The sequence below is a fragment of the Octodon degus genome, unplaced genomic scaffold (assembly GCF_000260255.1).
Source record: "Octodon degus isolate 3935 unplaced genomic scaffold, OctDeg1.0 scaffold00049, whole genome shotgun sequence".
NCBI lineage: Eukaryota > Metazoa > Chordata > Mammalia > Rodentia > Octodontidae > Octodon > Octodon degus.
In genome coordinates this window covers 954,828-978,690 of record NW_004524625.1, presented here as the reverse complement: position 1 = coordinate 978,690, position 23,863 = coordinate 954,828, and the positions used below count along the sequence as shown (strand labels likewise).

The window sequence follows — 23,863 nt, the reverse complement described above, 5'->3', positions numbered from 1 at the left end:
TATTCTTCGAAATGGATTCTTTTTTTTCTTTCTAGATTGTTTAATAGCTCTTTAAATCTCTGTACTTATGCAAAGTAGGATGAGTGTGTGGTGATTATAAACTATTAAACTGTTCAACTTGAAGTGACCCACTAGGAATTTGAAAGCAGGGCTCAGGATACAGCTCGGTGGTAGAGTTCTTGCCTTGTGTGCACAAGCTTCTGGGTTCAGTCCGGAGCATCACCAGAAAAAAAAAAAAAAAGAAAAGAAAAAGAGTTTGAAAGTAACGTAAAATGCTTATATTTGATCTTTTCTTCACATTGCCTTATTTGAACATTTGACTCTAAACCCTTTAGATCTGTTTGGATGCCACATATGCCTATGGCTCGTTCTAAAAGGAGTCCCCGTGAAGTCAGAATAAAGTCAAGCGTTGTGAGATCATGATGTTTAGAGGTTTTCATGAATGTAGAGGTTTGCTTTTCAATGTATGCTGATCTCAGCTCATTCTTCCAGTATATGAAACAGTCTCTGGTTTTATTACTTGAAAATGAAGATTGTCTGGGTTTGGAGAGCTGTTCGCATTGTCTGTGTGATAGCTTATAAAATAACAACTTTGGCAGATTCTTGTACAGTGCCCTGTGAGATTTTTCACATACGTGATTTCTTTGCATGCTACCCCATGTGAGTTTGAATGATTCCCAGACACCTTGCAAAAACCTAGTATTGCACTATGCTTACTCTGAATTTGCTTTGCTTTCATTTCTAGTCATCTCAATTTGGGGCAAACACATGTCCTAGTTTATTTTTTACTGTTTCAGTTAAATACAAAACTATATCTTCTTCATGGGTGTCTAAAGCATTTGATTTCCTCAAATAACATTCTAGTTCATGACCTGCTCACTCCATAGTGCCTGTAATTTTGCAGCACAACAAATTTACCATTTGGACACCATAAAGGGAGCAACTCTTGAGAGTTTGACATAAAGTTAAATTGTTTCCTTTTTAAAAATTTCCTTAAAAATGTTGTCCTCCAAGAGGAATGCCTCTTTTGCTCAAACTTTAAGGAAATTGAACTAAGGATATAATATTTGTCATCTGCCATTCACTTCAGTTAACTTATTTTATTTTATACCAGGGATTGAACCTAAGGGCTTTGCAATAACCTACATATGTGGCCCCTTTTTATTATTATTTTTTTTTACTTTGAGACAGGGTCTTGCTAAGTCAGGGAAGTTACCAAGCTGGGCCTAGACTCCAGACCTTTCTTCCTCTACCTGTGAGAGTGCTGAGATTGCAGGCTCGTGCCACCACATCCAGCTAGAATTACTTTACTGAACATGATTATGTATTGCAAAATTAAGGAAAATGGTATTTTATGACCCTGGTGATTTATCTGTGTATAAAGAAATGTTTATAATGATAGACTTATATTTGACCTTAAGAATTAAAACAGCAGCCAGGGTTCGATCCCTGGCGTGCTATGCCAGCCCTGTCCCTAGGGTGCACAGAGACAGGGACTGAGACTGGGCGTGATATCGCACACCTGTAATCCCAGCACTTGGGAGGCTGAAAACAGGAAAATAACTACCTATCCAATCTATGTAGTATACCCTGTAGATCCTGCCCTTAAATACATTTTTTTAAAAAATAAGAATTAGAATATAAAATTAGAACACAGGTATGCACTAACCTTTTCTGCACTTGTAAGTTTGAGGAAACGGTGAGGGAAACTTTTCTCTAAAATAACTCCTCATCTGTGAAGACCCAGATTCTGTGTCTTTGTTCATCAGCAAGTAAAGCAACAGTGTGAAGTAATGTGATATGCTGGAGCTTGGTGGTGTGAGAGCCTTGCTGTGGAGAATGCGCACCCCCGTAATTCTCTAACATGGAATACTAGCACTTACTGGGCTTGCCACACTATCAGAAACAGGTTTTATATTTTTCTTTTCAGTCTGATTTTTACCCTTTACCTTCCTCTCCTGTTTAAGAGAAGTTGAAATGTCAGATTCAAGGTATTAGAGGAAAAAAAATTCTGAGACCTTAATGTAGAGTAGCAAGTGTATGACATGTAAACAGGAAGCGGTGGCCTCAGTTCTCGGAGTTGGTAGCTTACTTCATTATATGTCTCTTGTTTCATGATCTATTCAGTTTTTCTTTTGAAAGAAAACAACATTTTCCTAACCTAGTTATTACTACAAAGATGTTAGTAGAGTTCAATGTGTTAATGATTTAGTCCAATCTTGAGATGTTTGTGCTATATTTAAGAAATTTTAGCATCTATTAATAGCTTGGAAGTTATATTTACTCGTTTTTGGAAAACTTCTCATCTTTCTTTACCTTTTCATAGGTTCCCACTATATCCAAAAGGAGGAGAGAAGTTGCAGTTTGATTATGGTGTCTACCTTCTGAACAAAAATATAGCACAGGTAAGTGACTCTTCACTCCTCTACTTTGGATTGCTACCTTCTTTCTTTATAATAAGTACTACAATTGACTCTTTTGTTTAACCAGGTACATTAGTAATATAAGGTTCTTTTTTGGCTTCAGTCTTACTCTGTGTCAGTGTGACTTCAGAGAAGCAATGGGTACGAATTGGAATCCTCCTGCTGAACTCAGAAGCTCTTTTCTGTCTTCTTACTTGCTGGTAGGCTTGTACTTGAATGTGTGGACTTTATAATCTCTTGCTCTACGACTTGATTGGTAATAACTTTCTTCTCTTAAATCACTTCTAGGGACTCATTTGCATCACTGTTTGTAGAGTAAAAGTTCAGTGCCTTTGGCAAGTCCTTAATAGTCTCCTCACTTCATTTGTGTAGGGCCCAGAGGAAAAAGATCAAGTACATGTTCCTTCCAACCCATCTTGGATTTTTATGGGTCTTTCAACATCACATCAGTTAGTGTCCCACTTGAATAATGTTTTTCTGCATGCCCTAGTAAGACTATCACATGCCTGGGTTTGTATTTTCTTAAAAAAAATATGCTGCATTTCTTTAGTACACTACTTGGCTGTACTTCAAGAGGTGGACATTCCATAAATTTTCTAGTGGTAAGGGAAGACCAGCTTCAGTGATCTGTTTTTATTTGGACATCCTTTCACTTGGAATATCCCATGGACTCAGTATCCACAGCTTGGCCGTTACTTAAAGACGTTATCAGCTATATCCTTAGAACTTTGTTCTGTAGAAATAATAAAGTTTATAATGTTTTAGTTTTCATGAGCCTAAGTTACCTTTTATCTGTATGAATCTGAAGTCTTACTGAACAATTTCCTTATACATGTCTAATCAATCTAGAATTATTCCTCCACATAGTGTGATCGTCATCCTGTTCCCTTCAACAAATCTCAGGTTTTGTTTAATCTGGATTTTATTAAGATTGTTATCCTTTTCTGAAAGTGGCTCGAATTTCTAGTTTGCAGTGCTGAATTACTCATTTGCTTTCTAACGCCACACTCTGTCCTCTCAGTTATTCTGCTGTTTATGTTACCTTCCTTCCAGCCCATGTGCTTCACTCCAGGCAAGCAGCCTTGCCCACAGGCTCTGGCCCATGACTCACCTCCTCATGTGCCGTTCTTCTCACCATTGACACTTTTCCTTCCTCATTTTTTGGCTGTTAAGAATTCAGGCAAAGACTTTAATGTCAGAACTATCTAGCTCGCACAGTGAATCACAGTTATCTTGGAAAAGGCAGTGCTTTGACAGAACTGGTTAAGAAGTCCTCACACTAAAATCAGTCATATTAAGGGTGATGGAATACATTAGTGAATGAGTTAGACAGAACCTCCACTGGACTCTACCCCAAGAGAAAGAAGACATAGATATGATGGGGTCCACAAGCAGCCAGGCGGTGTGAGGGATATGTGGACATCATATATTAGAATTAAGTGCTGAACTCCGTTCAGAGGGTCTTTTCTCCACTCCCCTTTTTCTGCTTCCTGTGCTGTGGTATACATTCTAAGGTTGGAAGATTATTGGAATTTTCCAAGTGAAACCTGGCCCTTCTGAAATGCCTGGATTTTCTTATTTGGGGAACATTATTGGCCGTTACTTAAAGACATTATCAGCTATATCCTTAGAACTTTGTTCTGTAGAAATAATAAAGTTTATAATGTTTTTGTTTTCATGAGCCTAAGTTACCTTTTATCTGTATGAATCTGAAGTCTTACTGAACAATTTAGGCGTGGCCTAGCGGAAGGGAATGGATGCTGAAGGCCTGACCATAGCGGGTGTTTGTCCCTTTCTTCCCAGGCTCATTCCCTTTCTTTTTGCTTCCCAGCTACCTTGAGATGAGCAGCTTCCTTCTCCTACTCCCTTCCACAATGGTACTTATGCCTTGCCCCAGCATGTAAAACACAGATATGTGTGTGTGCACACACACATACACACTCCACATGTATACATGCACAGACATTTACACTCATGCCTGTACATAGTTACTTCTCTCTCCTCAAGGGCCCACTAGGAGTGCAGAGGCTGTTATGAAGAGGTAATGAGGAAGGCTCAGCTCACTCTGTGAGCAAGACCAACTGAAGACCACATGCCGTGGGGAGCAGGAAAGTCAGGCCCCATATTAGACTCAGACCTTCGCACCTGTTTGGTCCCACATGGGAAGACTCCCTAGTGGCCTTTGTCTTTCATCTTAAGTGAACCAAGACCACAAAAGGTTAACTAGTTTTATGCATCTGTTAAAAGTACACTGCCTCTAGGAATTGTGTTCTCTCCAACTTTATATTCTTCTTTAACTGCAAGACTGCATGCTTGTTCATGTTTGTGTGTTATAGTTAGGATCCAGACTGTCCCCAGAAGACTTTCTGTGTTGAAGACTTGGCTGCTGATGGACTTTGGGAAAGTGATGGGCTCACGAGGACTTTTAATTTTATCAGTGGATTAACACACAAATGAGACCATAATTTGATGGCATTTTAGGAGATGAAGAAGGCAGAAGGTGTGGCCTAGCGGAAGGGAATGGATGCTGAAGGCCTGACCTTAGCAGGTCCTTGTCCCTTTCTTCCCAGGCTCATTCCCTTTCTCTTTGCTTCCCAGCTACCTTGAGGTGAGCAGCTTCCTTCTCCTACTCCCTTCCACAATGGTACTTATGCCTTGCCTCAGGCCTAAAGCAGTGGAACTCACTGACCTTAGACTGAAACCTCTGGAATTTGGGGCCTAAATAAATCTTCCTATTTAAGTTTAATAACTGTTCTCAGGTACTTGGGCATAGTGATGAAAAGCTGACTAATAGAGTGTGAGTGTTAACCACTTAGAAGCCACAGGAAGTGAATATCTTGCTCTCTGGTATTTTTTCAACACTGTTGTGGCAGATTTAAAAAGGGGACAATAAACTTCTTCAAAACAGACATTCTTATATTTTAAAACTTTATTCGGGAAACCCATTTTAAACATTTAGATAGAAACTTTTAGCAAATATGTGACCTTTGTTGGGGAAAGTTTCTTCTTGTTCTTTGGCCTCACTACTTTATCACATTTTTTTGTAACAAATCAAATCAACATTAATTATTATGGCTCCTAACTAAGTAGTACAGCAGTAAGATTATTTCCAGCTTTTGAAGCCTTACTTACATATGCCAGTATGATGTCAAAGGGGAGTTTGTCTTCTCAGTCAGTCGTATTTGTACCTCATCTCTAGAGATGTGAACAAATCGTACTATTAAGGTGGCCCCACCTTAGCAATTTACAAGCCACGTTAGTGGAGGTGGATGAAAGCACTGGCGTGTGTTAAAGTGCCAGAGAAGAGGGAGTGAAGTCATTTAATACTGCATCCATGACTTGGTGGAGGATTTGAATAGTCAATAGGACCTTTCATCACAACCAGAAGTAGTAGTAAAATCACTTTTTGGTTGAGGAAATGACAGAATTTAGTAATATTTGTTACTTCAGTATTTGGGATCAGTCCAGCCCACGTTTGAAAGCACAGGCTAAAAAAGACAGGACTTTAAGCAGAAATCCCCAAGTGTTGTTTGAAGAGTGGAGAGCGTTGGTCAGGCCTGCTTGGCCTCTTCATGTCACTGCTGTGTGAAGGAGTGTGTGTGTGTGTGTGTGTGTGTTTTCACACCTAGGCACATGCTCTGGTGTCGATACTAAAAGTGAGTCCAGCAAAATGTCTTGTTTTCAACACCGTTTCCTAAGGCTTGCCAATGCCAGCCCCTTCATTAGAAACAGGCTTCCTTATTGATCAGCTTCTGATGTAGCAGGAATCTGCCTGTCATACTCAAGCATAGTGTAATTAGTATTGATTTTTAAAATGAGGTCATGCCATAATTGCCATGAAACTTGTAAGTACATTATACTAGAACATAGTAATTGCTTTTGAACTTCCAAAGCATAAAAGCTAGTAAAACAAAAAATAGAGCACTTACATTTGTGGAAAATGTTGCAGTTTGTAGAGAACATGCACATACACCTATATGATCTTCATCATCAGCCTACAGCAAACAATAGCCAGAAATGGTTAAGAGGATTTGAAGAGAAGTATGGCCTTGGAACTCTGTCATCCAGGGGTGGTATCATGTGACCTAAGAGGCATGGCAGAAATTCCTTCACTTCCATATATTTCATTCTCATAAATATTCCCATTCTAGCCTCTTTAACAAATGGTGCTGGAAAAACTGGCTCTCTACATGCCGAAAACTAAAACTTGATCCAGGACTATCACCATGCACTAAGCTAAAATCAAAATGGATTAAAGATCTAAACATTAAAACAGAAACACTAAATCTCCTGGAAGAGAATGTAGGAGGAACTCTTGAAGACAGAGGGGTAGGCAAAGACTTCATGAACAAAAATCAAATCGCACGGGAAACACTTGAAAGAATTAACAACTGGGACCTGCTCTTATTGAGAAGTTTTTTCACATCAAAAGAAATTACCAACAAAGTGAAAAGACAACCCACAAATTTGGAAAAAATCATGACAAATAAGTACTCAGACAAAGGTCTGCTCTTTAGAATTTATAAAGAACTAAAAAACACTAGGCCCCCAAAATTTAAAGACCCAATCCTGAAATGGGCATCCGAGATGGACACACACTTCTCAGTGGATGAAATTAAAGAAGCGAATAAATATATGAAAAAAGGCTCCACATCACTAGCCATCCGTGAAATGCAAATTAAAACAACTTTGAGATATCATCTCGCCCCAGAAAGAATGGCTATCATAAAGAAATCACCCAACAACAAATGTTGGAGAGGCTGTGGGGAAAAAGGAACCCTTCTCCACTGCTGGTGGGAATGTAGACTGGAGCAACTGTTATGGAAATCAGTGTGGAGACTCCTTAGAAAAGTTGGACTGGAAGTCCCATGTAATCCAGCTATTCCTCTACTGGGAATGTACCTGGAGGATCTGAAAACATGATATCATAGTGATATATGTGTACCTATGTTTATAGCAGCACAATTTGTGATGGCCAAATCTTGGAAACAACCAAGATGCCCAACACCTGAGGAATGGATAAAAAAAAAAATGTGGTATTTTTATACAATGGAATATTATTCAGCTATAAAGAATGATAAACTTGAAGCCTTTATATTGAAGTGGATGCCACTTGAAGACATACTCATAAGTGAAATAAACCAGACACACATGTGTAAATATTGTATAGTTTCCCTAGTATAAGAACTCAAAAGAAGAAATATAAATAGAAAGATATAATACAACTAAAAAGAAAGCAAGAACTTAAGGACTAGATGATGAAAAGAGAGCAAGGAGAAGAGCTAGGAAACATGACAGTGTCAAGCCATACAGTTATATGTAGAAGATGGGTAAGGCAATAATCCTGAGAATCTTCAGAAGATTTTTGAATCTAGCAATTAATTGGAATGATTCTCACCCTAACTATATATACTGACACCTGTGAACTAAGCAACTGCACTGAAGATGGCAATTTGTAATAGTAGGTTCATGCTTGGAGTGCGTCATTCAGGTCTTCTGAATACGGGCTGCTTGTCATGACATGCCAGTTGCTGCTGTGCTGTCTCTCAGGTAGATGATTGTTCAAAAAGAAGGAGGTGGTGAATGAAGGCAGGAGACAGGAAAAGGAATTTGTGGGACTGTCCAGCTACAAGGTTGTATATGGTTAGATTTCTGGACTTATGTGTAAACATAAGAATTACATAATTCTTTATGCCTATTTTTAAAATATATTTTAATTTTTTTTCATCATATTCTGTAGGGACTTAAAGTTCAACATATCAATACTTGAAAAATATCTATTCCATGTTATGCCTAAGATGTTTGATAATTCAGACAGATAGTGAGGTTTAGCTTAACAGCCTAGGTTGTATGGTAATAACAATAAGCTTCTCTTCTGGAGGGTTAACAACCTAAGTTTGCAGACCAAAATTAAAGAAAAAGGAGGGCTGCAAGGAAAGCCAACATTTTGGCCCTAGCCTTCCAAGGTCAATTAAGACTCTGGACATATGAGAACTTATACTCTAATGTCATGTAACTCAATAGTGTCCCAAATTTTCTGATCAAGGAGATTATGGGGCCAAAGAGGAAAGTGATCGATGAATTAGAGTGTGTCTAAGGAGAGTCACATGGAGAGAAAACATTCTCTCAGGCTTCCACAGAGAGCACATTGGCCAAGCAATGGCCATGACTCATCCACAGGGTGACACTGACAAAGGATCTGCAGTCTGAGGTACAGGAACTCAGGATAAATCCTGAGGGGATTTCACTGACCTTATCAGATCCAAAAGCTACAACTCTTGTAGTATAGGTCCTGCTTTACCTTGGTCTTAACCATCCAGCAGAAAAGTATAAAAACGAAGTATAAGAAACAGTAAAGCCATGCTGTTATGTTGAGCTGTAGGGGACTCAGGTCAACAATTTCTGACATTGCCAGTGAAGCACAAGACCCAATACTGGGGCCAGGAAGATGGCTCAGTGGAATAAGTGCTTCCCTGGCAAACGCAAGGGCCTGAGTTCAATCCCCAGTTCCGCCCCCCCCCCAAAAAAAAAAGAAGACCCAATACTATGATGTATTACTGGACCCTTTTAGAATATTTTCCTGAGTTAACACACCTATAATATTCAAATGACGAACTAAACAGAAAAGGGGACAGATGAATGTCCATTTTGTATCTGTGTATTCAAAATGGTTAAGATAGATATATAGTTACATTCTATTGATGAATAGAAGGATTTGTTCTAATAGAGTTTGTAAATAGGATATCATGTCTGCATCTTGTACAGCAAATAACCACTAGGAAGAGAGTATGCAATATGTTAATTATTGAAATTGTCCTATCAATTTGATTTGAAACTCTCATTGCTGTTTCTCAATAAAATTATGGAAAAAATAAAAATAAATAAATATTCCCATCCTAAAAATGTACCAAACCAAAGAAGATGACATTTCCAGATAAAAAAGGTTCTAAAATTATTTGAAAAGAGACAATAATAATGTACAGTATTTGTACATTAAATTTCCATTGGTAAGCACTTTGCTGAAACACCAAATTCTAAAGAGATGTTTAATAAATAAATGATGATACAGCACTGTTGTAAGAGTTAAGCTAAGGTGTACTGAAGGTGACTTTTACAGATGAAGAAATTTGTGAGGCGTGTGTGTGCATGCATGTGTATTATTACAAGATGTGATAAAATATGTTGAGTGCTGCTAAGTAATATCTAGTGGAAAAACAGACTCATAAAGACATTATGTTTTGTCCCCATCTACCTTGTCCAGTGGATCTGGCACTGTACAACTTCTGGCTCTTCCCCAAAGCTAAAATGACCATGAGAGGTACATATAAACATTTTAAATTGATTCCAGACATCCAGGCATCAGTGACAGCTCAGCTAGACATATTCAAGAAAGAAGCCTTGCTGAACTGCTTGGGAAAGTGACGAGATGGTGGGATAAGTGTGTCTGAAGGGAGGGGGGTATTTTGAGAGCTATTAATGGCAGTGTGCTTTACTATATTAGTTTTTTAAAAATTTATACCTTCACCATATTTTTCAGGCACACCTTTGTGGGGGGATTTATTCAGCCTTTAAAAAGCACATGCTACCGCTTGAGACAACATGAATGAACCTATATAATGTTATGCTACACAACATAATCCAGACTAAGAAAAATACTGTATGTTCCTTGTTATATGCAGAATCTTTTTTTTTTTTTTTCTATTTTTTTTTTAAATGCTTCTCAGTGTTTATTGTTTGCAAGGCTAGGGCTCACAAGGTTGTGGTGTATCCCTTGCCGTGTCACCAGGAGATGCCCTGGCCCAGGGCCAGGCTCCGGGCCTGGCCACTGGTAACCAAGCTCCTCCTGGCCTCTCTGAGCCTGAGGCTTATGGCGAGGCACCTGCTTACAGGGATGTCATGGGGGTGCTGGCAGGACCCACCTCTGTGGGCAGACGACGCACCAGGGATACGGGACCGGCGACTCACAGATCCAGGAGCCAGCTGGTGAGCCTTGGCTTGAATACCTCGGCCACCCTGGAAAGCCTTTTTTTTTTTTCCAGAATCTTTAAAAAAAAAAAACCGGACATATGAGAACTTGTACTGTAACGTCATGTACCTCGGTAGTGTCCCAAATTTTCTGATCAAGAAGATTATGGGGCCAAAGAGGAAAGTGATCGATGACGTAGAGTGTGCCTAAGGAGAGTCACATGGGGAGAAGACACTCTCTCAGGCTTTCACAGAGAGCACATTGGCCAAGCAATGGCCGTGACTCATCCACATGGCTGCACTGATGAAGGTTCTACAATCTGAGGTACAGGATCTCAGGACAAATCCTGAGGGCATTTCACTGACCTTCTCAGACCAAAAAGCTACAACTCTTGTTGCATAGGTCCTGCTTTACCTTGGTCTTAACCATCCAGTAGAAAAGTATGAAGTCGAAATATAAGAAATAAAGCCATGCTGTTGGGTTGAGCTGTGGGGGACTCAGGTCAATAATTTCTGACATTGCCAGTTAAATATAAGACCCAATGCTATTATGGGCTACTGGACTCTTTTAGAATATTTTGCTGAGTTTACACACCTATAATATTCAATAACGGAACTTAGAACAAATGGGGTATACCGATGAATGTCCATTTTGTATCTGTGTATTCAAAGAGGTTGGGTAGATATATAGTTGCATTCTCTTAATGAATAGAATGATTTGTTCTAATGGTGTTTGTAAATGGGATCACAAGTCCGCATCTTGTACAGCAATTAACCACTAAGAAGAATATATGCAGTGTATTATTTGTTGAAACTGTCCTTCCGATATGATTTGAAACTGTCTCATTGCTATCTGTTTGTCAATAAAACTTTGAAAAAAAAAAAAAAACCAAAGTGTAAATAAAACAGTCATTATCAAAAATAGAGAAAAGGGGCCGGGGAGATAGCTCTGTAGAATAAGCATCTGCCTGGTAAGCGAAGGGTCCTGAGTTCAATCCCCAGTACCGCAAAAAATAAATAAATAAATAAATAAATAAATAAATACAGACAGACAGACAGACAGACAGACAGACAAAACCAAAACTGGAGAAAAGGAAGAAATAGGAAGTACGTCAAAGAATACAGATTGGAAGTTGGGTATAATAAAGTCTAGAGATATATAGCATGAGAATTATAGGTAGTAATACTGTGTAGTGAAATTTTGTTAAGAGATTTTAGGTGTTGTTACCATGCAAAACAACATGACTGTGGAAGGTGATAGAGATTTGAAATTTTTGTTGTAGCTATTTCCTTGTGTTATTTTATATATATGACTAATACAGCTTGTTGTGTACCTTAATTGTGTACAATAAAAGATAAATTTTTAGAAAGTTGCCAGGCAAAGCCAGCATGAAGCATACAGATTATAGCTATATAATTATAGCCTGTAGCTACAATTATATAATTATATAGCTATAGGCTGAGGCAGGGAAATGAAGGATTCCAGCTCATCCTGCATAACTTAGTGACTTAGTAAGACCCTGTGTCTAAATATAAAATAAAAAAAAAGGCTGGGTCCATTATTGAAGGTAAAGGCCCGGCGTTCAGCCCAGTACCACAAAATAGTAGTAACAACGATAACGTGGTAAAATGATTAATCAAATTTCTAAAAAGAGCTGGGTTCATCTGAAGTACTGCAGAGCAGGGGAGGTGTTTACTAGGTATGGTGATACATGTAATCCCAGCTTCTTGGGAGAGTGAGGCAAGAAGATTACAAGTTCTCAGGTGGGCTAACATAGCAAGACCTTGTCTCAGAGTCTTTAAAAAAAAGTTTTTTAAGCTGCTATAAATATCTCAAATTTATCCTTCTTCATGGTTGAGTACTACTCACCCCATTACATCCCATACAAATGGACACACATTTATAAATGCAACGTTGTGTTTTTCCTGTGAGAACTGAAAGTCTAAGGACCAACATGCATAATAGATATGGAGAAATAGGAAGAAACTGTTCAGATGAAAAATAGCATGGAGAAGAATGAGGAAAAAAATGATAAAATGCAAACAAAGCTTTGTAAATAAGGAACAGAAGAAAAATTGAAGGAAGGGGGAAAAGAGATACTAAGATATATCATGTACAGGTACAAGTTCACTGTGATGAGTGTGATCATTATGTGTATCTAAACTGTACCAGTAAACTTAGTTTTAAAAAAAGAAGCTGGACATGGTGGCTCATGCATGTGATCCCAGCACTCTGGGATCTGAGGCAGGAGGATCATTGCAAGTTTAAGACCAGTCTGGGTTACAAAGTGAGCTCAAGGCCAGCCTGAACTTCAGAGATATCCTGTCTCAAAAAGACAGATAAACTGGTATAGTTCAGTCCTCCCTACATTCAGTCCCCAGTCTCTCTCTCTCTCTCTCTCTCACACACACACACACACAAACACACACACACACACACACACACACACATTAAATGACTTGATTAGAATTAATGTTTTTATTTGTTGAGCCTTTCCTGTGAGATGTATCTACTGAGTTAGGTTGCAGCAGATAACAGCAGTGAAAATGATCTACAAGATCCCTGATGTTTACCTTTTTAATAAGCAAGGCACAGAGGGTTAGACCGATAGCTCAGCGGACTAAAGTGCCTGCTTAGGCAGAGCTGCTGTGCCGGCCCCGCCCCCAGGACACACTGCGATAGCAATTGAGACTGAGTGTGGTGGTGCACACTTGTAATCCCAGCACTTGGGAAGCTGAAAACAGAAGGATCACTACAAGTCTGATCTGCGTAGTGAGACCCTGTAGACCCTGTACTAAATACATTTAAAAAAAAAAAAAAAAGCCCTCAAATTGTAAGAAAGTTTTTGAGGATTGTTCATTGAATTGTCTATCAACAGTTGATATCCAGTAGGCACTTAAGCAACATTTTGAAATGACTGGATAAAACTCAATTTTTATATTATTCTCATGATGTGCTTAGACAATTACAGATATACATTACATCCCATAAAACGGGAAAAAAATAAGCAAGGCCAAAAGAAAAGTATGTTACTTTATACATATGTAACACCTAGAACTAACCAATTTTTAGAGACAGAAGATTAGAAATTACTAGTGGGGGCCAGTGGGATAGCTCAGTGGACTAAGTGCATGCTTTGGCAAGCGCAGGGACCAGGATTCGATTCCTGGTTCCCCCATGCTGTGCCAGCCCTGCCCCTGGGACATGCTGAGCTAGCAACTGAGTCCAGGCATGGTGGTGCGCATCTGTAATCCCAGCACTGAGGAAGCTGAAAATGGGAGGATCACTATGAGTCTAAGCCACATAGTGAAATCCTGTACCAAATACATAAAATGGAAAGAAAAAAAAAGAAGTTACTATGGGAAGGAACAGTTAGAGTGACTTGGTTAATGGTTGCAGAGTTTTATTTGAGGTGATAAAATTTCAGAAATAGTCATGATGATTGCATAATGTTGTGAATACAATAAATGCCACTGAATTGTGAACTCAAAATAGTTATAAGTTTATGTTATAAACTTTACCACAATTTTCATAATATGCCAAAAGCCATTGAATTTTAATTTTTAAATAGCAAAATTATATGTTATATAAATTCTGTCTTGGTGAATCTCTTTTAAAAAGACATATCCCTACCTCATTAAACTTATAATCTAATGTGGAGAGACATAGAGTAAACAGATTGTGGTAAGAGTTGAGATCGAAATTAATAGAAAATAATTGGGACATTATATAGAAAATATTTTAGATGAAAGTTGTCAAATAATTCTTAATGAGGAAGTGACTATTGAGCTAAGACTTGGATGATGACAAGGAACTGTAAAGAAATAGGGAAGAGAAAGTTCCTTTAAACCCAGGGAAATGGGAAGCGCAGAGGTCCTGAGGTAGGGAGGGCTTGTTGTTTTTGGGGAACAGAAGGCTGATGTGGCAGAATCCTTGTGGAAGAGCAGAGGTGGCCCAGGCACATATCATATAAAGGCTTAAGGATCATAGGAACAGGTTTAAACTTTGTTCTAAATAGGAAACTACTGAATGAATTATTTAAATACATCAGTGGTATGATTTGATCTGTTTGTTCAGTTGCTCTAGCTACCCTAATGTATTGTGGACAACTAAAATTTAAGCAGAATTACTGTGTATCAATGGCTACTTTAAAAGACCATATAGGATTGATGATGGCACAGTCCAGGATGGTAGCGATAGTGGTGGAGGGAAGTAAACAGAATTGAAACCGATTATCAGAGATGAACTGATGGTTTTTCCTAATGGCAATGAGGGAAAAAGATATTACCAGGAAAACTCCTAGGTTTTATGTGTCAGCGACTGGATAATGCTGTTTATTGAGAAGAATCTAGAGATGAAATGATAAAGTTCTACCATGAAAGAATGCTGTTTGAGTTGCTTTTTAGAAAGCCAAGTAAAATTATTAAGTGAGTAACAGAATATGCAGTTTGGAGCTCAGAGTAGTAGGTCAGTACTAAAGGTACAAATTTGGCAATCATCGGTGTAAAGACCACCTTATATTTTCCAGTAATAGGGATGGAACCCAGGGTCTTCTCACTGAGCTACGTTGTCTGTCTGTCTGTCTGTCTGTCTGTCTGTCTGTCTGTCTGTCTGTCTCTCTTTCCTTCTGTCTTTCCCTCCCTTTCCCCCCTCCTCCTTCCTCCTTTCATTTTGAAAGAACCTTGCCAAATTTTCCAGGTCAGGTGTGAATTTACCCACCAAGACACACATTTTCTCAAGAGAATGAAGAGTGCAGCACCTGCCTGGCAAGCGTTGAGGTCCTGAGTTTGATTCCTAGTACCCCCTCCCCCAAAAAATGAATGAAGAGACCGTTACTTGAAGGAAATGAACTGATGATCAAAAGCCAAGATTCTGAATGAAAATTAGAATCCTATTTGTTGCATGAGCTTTTTAGCTTCCCAGTCCATAAGGATATTTTTATGTAGTAGTGATATTAAGGCATGTGATTTTTAAGTACTGTATAATAGAATATATCTGCATTTTTCAGATAACCAATTTAAGGTGATAAGAAGTTATGCATGAGTAAAGATCCCTTCAAATTGCAAGAGAGACCAGTGGATTTTAGTGTAAGAGTGTGAAATGTTTTTGATACAGTTTTAGGTTCTTCATTACTACTGACCTTTAACTGTTTCTTAATGTGTTTGGGAATAGTATCAAGAATACCACAACTATTTGAAAAGGCAATTAAGATATTCCTTTCTTTTTCAATGATGTATCTATATAAGGCTGGATATTTTTTTTTTTTTAACAAAGCGACATATGGTAACAACATGAATACAGAAGAAAATGAGGCCTCAGCTGTTTGCTGTTAGGCTTGGACAGTACTGAAGAGATTTGCAAAAATGTAAAACATCACTCATCTTACTAAATTTCTTTTTAGAAGATATGCTTGCTTTTCAATAAAAATACCATTTATATTAACAAGTAATAGATTTCCATTTTTAAATAATATTCAAGTTTTCTTAGTTTTAATTTCTAATATGGTAAATATTGACGTATATGTGACCCACATAAACAAAAACTCTTCAGAGTCTCTAATAGTCTTAACAGTGTAAAGGAATGTTTGAGAACTGCTGTCCCAGGGACTGTGGCCATCCAGTTTTTCTATGAAACCTCCTTCAGTTTTTCATTGTCTGACAAACCAGGACACATGTGTCAGTTCCCCAGTGTAGAAACAGTGTACAGTGTAAGGGGCCTACCAAAGCTGAATTTCAGTAATGCTATACAATACAGTCAGAAGGCTCGCAGCTTTCAGTGGATAGAGGAGAGTGGGTTGCTCATTGAGTTACTTTTTCCCTATTGCTTTCAGCTTTTCTTAAGCCAAATCTCTTCTTTCCTGAGAGCCCACAGGCCAAGGATTGATACCTTGAGGGTGAAGATAATGCCTTACAAATAATAATGATGATTTACATGTGTATTGAGTGTAAACCTTGGTTTACTTTCCCTTGTGCAGCTCATTTCACACTCTGAAGTATATTGACCAGGTCTGTCTTTGGAAATAAGAAATTGAGCTACTGCTAAGCAGACTTGCCTAGACTGACAAAAAGATCTTTGATGTTTATCTTCAACTAATGTTATTAAAAATATCTTTTTATTTCCTTTTAAATTTGGACCTTTCTACAATCCTATGTGGTGGATAGGGCATAGGTAATTGTCTGCATTTTATAGATTCATCCCCTCAGACCACAAGTTAAGTAAAACTAGAATCAAATCTGAAGACTTCATGACTTCATTTTACTGTATTGTTTCTCTTTCCTCACAAGTCATTTTAATGCTTCATAAAAAAGTAGCTTTTTCTTCCAAGACAACCCCCATTTGCCTGAGGACATGGTCTTTACAGCTTGCCTACTCGTAGGACTCATGGTTCATGGAAGGAATCAATGCCAGCTTATACCCAGCAGTTTAAATTCTTCAACTGTGCATAACACATGAGTAGAAAATACATTTTTGTTTTTGTAATTCTTATAGGAATCAATAATACAAATTCTGAAGATTTTTTAATAGTGAAAATGCCTCCTTCCCTACACTGTTACCTACACAATTTGCCCATAATATAATGGAAGCTCTTTATTAAAAGCTCCATACTTTTTTAAAAATTACTGTAATATACAGATTATGTAGCTGCTACCTTAGTCAATTTTAGAACATTTTCATTTCCCTCAAAGCAACCCTACATACCTTAGCAGTTTGTCCTCATCCTGCTGAATTCCCCCAGTCTGAGGCAGCCACCCATTTACTTTCCGCTTCTGTAGACTTGCCTATTCTGAACATCTTACACTAATGGAATCACAAAATATGTGGTCTTCTGTAACTGATTTATTTTGCTTAGTATAGAGTTAAGGCTGGTCGATGTTGTGACATACGTCAGTCATTTCTTTTTTATTTCTAAAACATTTTGGCAATTAGAGGATATATTCAGATGTACCACACTTTGTTCATTTAGGAATTGGTACTTTTTGGCTATTCTGAATAATGCTGCTATATGAATATTTGTGTACAAGTTTTTGTGGGTACATACGTTTTCATTACTCTTGCATTTATATCTAGGAATCTAGTTCTTGGGCCATATAATAGTGTTTGCTCTTTTGAGGAATTATTTGACTTTTTAATTATTTTAATATTTATTTACTTATTTGGGACATGGTCTTGCTACACAGCTCAGACTCAGAGTGATTCTCCTGTCACAGCCTCCCCAGTGATGGGATTACAGGTATGCGCCACACCTGGTTTCAGTGGCTGACATGGCATGCAGTACCAGGGATCAAGCCAGGGTCCTTGTGCTTGCCAGACAGGTGCTTAGACCTGTCTCCTGGACCCTTCTCTGCCCATTTTAAAATTGGATTATATGTCTTTATTATTAAATTGTAAGACACCTTTGTTGGCATTTCTTTTTTAGTTTTTTTTTTTTCCTTTTTTAAATTTAATTTTATTTGAAAGAGTAAAAGCAAAAACAAAGGCAAACAATAACATGCAACAATACATATGGTATAGATTTTCAAGACAAGAATAGCAAATTAACAATGGTCGTTATATATTTTTCATTGTCAGATCTGTTGCTCAGATTAACAGATATAGGTATACAAGATTGGACAAATACTTGAACATTAATGCTTGCTTTCAATAAACCTTTAATTTTTTCTTGTCCATTTTAATTTTTTAATTTATTTTAAGAAGAGTATAATTATAATTGATAAAGCACTAAAAATGGTACACATTTAGAAGAACAAGGTGAAAGGTATTCAGCCATGGTTTTTTGTATTGCACATTTTTGTCTTTGATGTAGTTACTAAGATTACAAATTTTAGCATATAGTCAGTCAAAGTGAAAATTTTAAACATTAACTGCTATTTTCAAAGAACTGATGGAATTAGTAGTACAATCATCTTAGCTTTCCTATATGTAGACTTACAGGATTTTCCCCCTTCCTGTTTTCCTTTCCCTCATCCTCATTGTTTATTCCTTATGTTCAGTTTCTTTCCATTTTACTGTATCTATTATGCCTTTCAGATTTTATTCTTTTAGTTTCTTACACTAGGAAGACAATACGATATTTACATATGTGGGTCTAATTTATTTCACTTATGAGAATAGCCCCTAGTTGCATCCATTTACCTATAAAGACCTCAACTTTTTCTTTCTTTATAGTGGAGTAATACTCCATTGTATACAAATACTACATCTTTTTTATCCATTTCTCAGGTGATGGGTATTCGAGTTATTTCCAAGATTTGGCTATGACAAATCGTGCTGCTATAAACATGAGTACACTTATATTACTGTGGTGTGATACATTCATTTCTTTTGGAAAAATATCCAGAAGGGGAATAGGTGGGTTGAATAGGACCTCCAATCCTAGTTTTTTGAGGAGTCTTCACACTGATTTCCATAGTAATTATACCAGTCTACATTCCCACCAACAGTGGACAAGGGTTCCTTTTTCCCCCACAGCCTTTCCAGCATTTGTTATTGGATGACTTCTTATTTATTTATTTATTTATTTATTTATTTATTTATTTATTTTGTGTGTGTGTGACCAGCTCAGCCCACCAGAGGGCGGGGCTGGCTGGCATGTGGTGCTGGGGGATTGAACCGTGGTCCCTGTGCTTTGCTTAGCTTAGCTTGTTCTAAGTAGGTGCTTTAGACCACTGAGCCATCTCACCAGCCCTGGATGACTTCTTGATGACAGCCATTCTTTTTGGGGTTAGATGGTGTCTAAATGTTGCTTTAATTTGCATTTCCTGAATGACCAATGCTGTGGAACATTTTTTCATGTATTTATTTGCCATTTGTATTTCTTCCTCTGAGAAGTGTGTAACCATCTCAGATGCTCATTTTTGGATTGGGTCTTTGAATTTTTGAGGGCCAGAAAAATTCTTTATATATTTTAGATAGAAGCCCTTTGTCTGAATGATTGTTGGTTAAGATTTTTTCCCCCAATTTGTGGGTTGTCTTTTCACTCTGTTGGTGATTTCTTTGATGAAATGTCTCAATAAGATGAGATCCTAGTTGTTGATTCTTTGCAGTATTTCCCATACAGTTTTGTTTTTTGTTCATGAACTCTCTGCCTACTGCTGTGTCTTCAAGATTCCACCTACTTTCTCTTCCAGTAGATTTAGTGTTTCTGTTCTAATATTTAGATCTTTAATCCATTTTGATGTTAGTTTAGTAAATGGTGCTAGACCCAGGCCTACTTTTAGTTTTCCAGCACCTTTTGTTAAAGAGGCTATCTTTCTTCTAGTGAAAGTATTTGGCCCCTTTGTCAAACATAAGTTGGCTGAGAATGTTTGTAGTTATATCTGCTTCTTCTAATCTGGTCCAGTGATCCACGGGTCTGATATCTTTGTATATTATGAATGGATATCTTTCCAGATAAGTTATTTATGAATAGTTATTCCTATCTGCATGTTATCTTTCTTTGTTTTGTTTTGTTTTGGTTTGGTTTTGTTATTTTTTCATACAGGGTCTGGCTCTGTAGTTCTGGCTAGCCTTTTATTTTTTAAAGAGAGTACAAAATGATATTAAAACAGAAAAATTACAAATGATAGAGTTTCTCTAAACAAAATAATAATATGAATTTTATACTATTTGTTGTATACATAGTGTTATCTTCAATTTTAACTCATTGTGTAGCCCAAACTGGCCTTGAACTCACAGCACCCTCTTGCCTCTCTTGCCTGAGTGCTGGGATGACGGACGCGCAGCCACTGTGCTGCCACACGCGCAGTATCTTTCCTTTCACATTCTTTTTCATGCTTGTTGAGTCACACTTTTAGTTTTGATGTATCCAATTTTATCTCGGTGTTTGTTCATTTGTGCTTGTGCTTTAGATATCTAAGAACACTTAGCCAAGGTCACTAAGATTTACTTTTAGATTTATTTCCATGTGGTTTTTAGCTTTTAGGTCTGTGTTCCGTTTGAATTAATGCTTCTATATATGGTGTAAAGAAAGGGTCTACCTTTATTCTTTTACCTATGGCTAGCCCATCGTTCCAGAGTACTTGTTGAAAAGACTACTCTGTACTACCTATTGAACCACTTTGATTCTTGTGTCAAAATTAACTCTAAGTTTGAGAACTCAGTTCTGGATTCTGAATTCTATTTAATTAATATCTAACCTTATACTTATATTACCCTTTTTCCTTCTCAGTCATAGAGTTTGCCCACTGTCCATGAGGCCCTGGATTCTACCTCTAGTATCACAAAAATATCTAAACTCTAAAATAATATATGCCAATTTTAGAAATTTAAGTACAAAAGATTGAACAGAATTTTTTAAAATTATCCACAACCCCACCATACATAGGCACCTTCTTCTGGATCTTTCAGTTTTGTCTTTTTCTTACCATAGGTCAGAATTTGTCCATGGAAAGGATATTTAGCAAATGGTAGCTGCCGTGTGCTGTTATTCTTGATAGTCCTAGTAGGCTGAGGTAGAGGGAGTGTGTCTGTAGGAGGACGCAGCGTCTGACCTGTGTGTTCAAGGCTGAGAAGAATATGACTGGTGATGAGAGCACCAAAGGAACAACTGCCTGGCACATCTGGGCCAGCCTGGCTGAGCCAGAAGGTGCCTTGACAGTGGAGCTGTGAAAAGATGGTTTGTGCTGACCGTGGCTGGCCCAGGAATCCTACTGTCACAGTTGTTATGTTTGCAGCTGTATATTTGCAGCCTTAAATATGGGCTGTGTGAGCTCCCCAGGTGTGTTTCTAGCACTTAACAAATACTGAAAAAATTGTGAGTTAGCCAGAATAGGAGGAAGAAGTTCAGAGAAAGGAAATATTTCTTCCTCTAGGTTGACAGTTAACTTACCTCTGTCTGTATATGTGTCTCTGTGTCTCTGTATTTCTCTCTCTCACCTTCCTTTCTGTATCTCTAAGATACATATTTAAACAAAGACCTTGAAGGAGAAAAATATAGTTGTCTTCTAAAATTTTGATTGTTTTAAAGAGATAAAATACTTTTTGTAGTTGAAATGATTGGTTAGGTGTTTTATTTTTTAAAGAATTATCAATTGTTTGCCTATTTATTAGACTTTTTAATGTTATATTGGCTGTAATCAACGTATTCTTCAAACACAGAAAGTGATAAATTAGTAAAAGTATTATTATCTCATTTTTCCCACATTAAATTATAGCTAAAAATCCAATGGCAAGACCATCTTTCCAAATGATGAATGGAACAGTGTGTAACTTACTTTAAGGGTACACAGCCTTTTCCATATATTGTCTTTGATCCTTTACAAAGCACTAAAAATGGTAGTAGTATTATATTCATTTTACATTTAATAAGCTCAGTTTCTGAAGAGAATTCTCTGCTCATGTAACACAGCAGTTAGATGACCAACGTATTTGAGACTTTGATCATGTAAGGTTAGAGGACTACACTTGCTTGTTTTATTAGACAGCAAGAAACATTATATAATCGGTTTCCCTTTATCTGTGGCTAAGAGCTATGTGTAAATTTAGCACCTTACTTTGCTCACATCTTAGGTAATGCCACTTTCATCCTTTATCTTAGTAGTTTGTAAGAGATTTCACCTCAAGCTTGCAAAAGGCCGACAAGATAGCTCAGCACACTAAGTGCCTCCTTAGGCAAGCACAGGAACCAGGGTTCAGTGGGCACCACATGCTGTGCTGGCCCCACCCCCAGGCATGCTGAGCCAGCCACTAAGACTGGACGTGGTGGTGCACGCCCGTAATCCCAGCGCTGGGGAGGCTGAAAACAGGAGGATCACTGTGAATCCAAGTTGTGTTTTGAGCTGCTGTACCAAATACATTAAAAAAAAAAAAAAAAAAAACCTTCAGGCTTACACTCATTCAATAACAAGTCTTTTCCAAAGCACCCTTGTGAGCAACATCTTTTGCTGGAAGGAAAATATGTAAAGAATGCTCCTCAACTGAAATGAAATATTTAGTGCTTAGTTCAGAGAAGGTACAGTATAAATTCTATTTTTTTTGGTTAAGCCTCATAAAATGAATTATGAGCTATATGAAAAATGAATGTGGTCTGATGTTAGTTGGCATCAAAGTGAGCAATATAACTCAAATATAAGCCACTTAAAGAAATGAATTCCAAAAATTTGTTATATATAAATTCTGGTCCTTATTGGAGAAGAACATTCTAAATTTCACAGACCTGGGTTTCCAGTGAAACTAAAATTAGTGAGCTGATTAATGTAAATTTAGCAAGTGGAAGGGCGAGATACCAGAATTAAAGAAACTAAAGAAAGAGAGGCTGGCCAGATAGCTCAGCAAACTAAAGTGCCTGCTTAGACAGAGCTCAGCTGCCAGGGTTCAATCCCCAGCCTGCCATGCTGGCCCCACACTTGAGCCATGCTGAGATGGCCATTGAGACTGGGCGTGGTAGCCAGTTTGGGAGGCTGAAAACAGGAGAATCACTGTGAGTCCGATCTACATAGTGAGACCCTGTAGACCCTATACTAAAAATACCGTTAAAACTTTAAAAAAAAAAAAAAAAAAAAAACAGAAAGGGAACGTAGCTAAGTGGTTAATAGCAAGTACTCTAGATCTAGGCTGCCTCGGTTCAAATCTCAGTTCCATAACTCTAGCTACATGGTTAGGGGTAAATTACTTAACTTCAGTGTCCTCGTTGTTTCCAGACTGCCTCACGAAGCAGTTTAAGGTCTTTGGAGAGAGCTCCAAATTGGGTTCTAGCTTCAGAACTGCTTCAGTTTGGTTTTCCGTCTTAATGTGAAACTTTCTCACGGTGACACTGGGCTAATCTCAAATCTTTCTAAGCCCTGGATTACTTCAATAATATAGAAGTTGAAATAAATAATCTCTCCATTTGTTTCTAGTAGTAATCCTGTTCTCTTCTGGTCCTGTTATATTTTGCATACATATATAGTTTTTAAAAATACATAATAAATTGATTAAAGCTGAAACGATGGGCATATATATTGATTGCTATGGAAAATAATTTGCCACTGTCTTGTGAAGTTGAGCAGAGTTGTATGAGAGTGCTTATAGTAGTACTGTTCGTGATAGCAAAAGACTACAAATAGTTTAAAATCTATCAGCAATATGTACATCGTTAATCACAGTATGCTTATGTAATAGAATATGTGCAGCCATGAAATCACTGCAGTGATAGGAGTGAACTTCACAAGGACAATCGAGTAAAAACAAAGCAATAAAAGAAAGTAAAACATCTCTGCAGTGTTCTTTTATTTAAATAGAGTTAAAAAACAGGCTCGGTTAAATAATACTGTTTAAGAATGAAAACTGCAAAGAAAAGCAAGGATAGTTCACCTTTAGGAGAGAGATGAGCTTATAACAAGACAGAGGCTCAGGAGTTTATGGGGAGTACCAACATCTGGCCATTGACTGAGTGCTGGCTACACAAGGTTTTGCTTCATCAGCCTATACCTTTAAACAATGAACATGTGTCTGGGGCCGGGGAGATGGCTCAGTGATTGAATAAGCACTTCCCTGG

The 23,863-nt window shown here is 37.7% G+C and overlaps 1 protein-coding gene across 4 annotated transcripts in view; it reads left to right on the top strand.

Annotated features, from left to right (window-relative positions):
* The window catches only part of Uvrag (UV radiation resistance associated), a 379,986-nt gene that overhangs the window by 289,654 nt on the left and 66,469 nt on the right, over positions 1-23,863 (top strand). For all 4 annotated transcript variants that reach the window (XM_023716656.1, XM_023716655.1, XM_023716657.1 and 1 more), the window contains one exon: positions 2,327-2,405. In XM_023716656.1, coding sequence (XP_023572424.1) covers positions 2,327-2,405 — 79 coding nt within the window. The remainder of the gene's footprint in view (positions 1-2,326; positions 2,406-23,863) is intronic.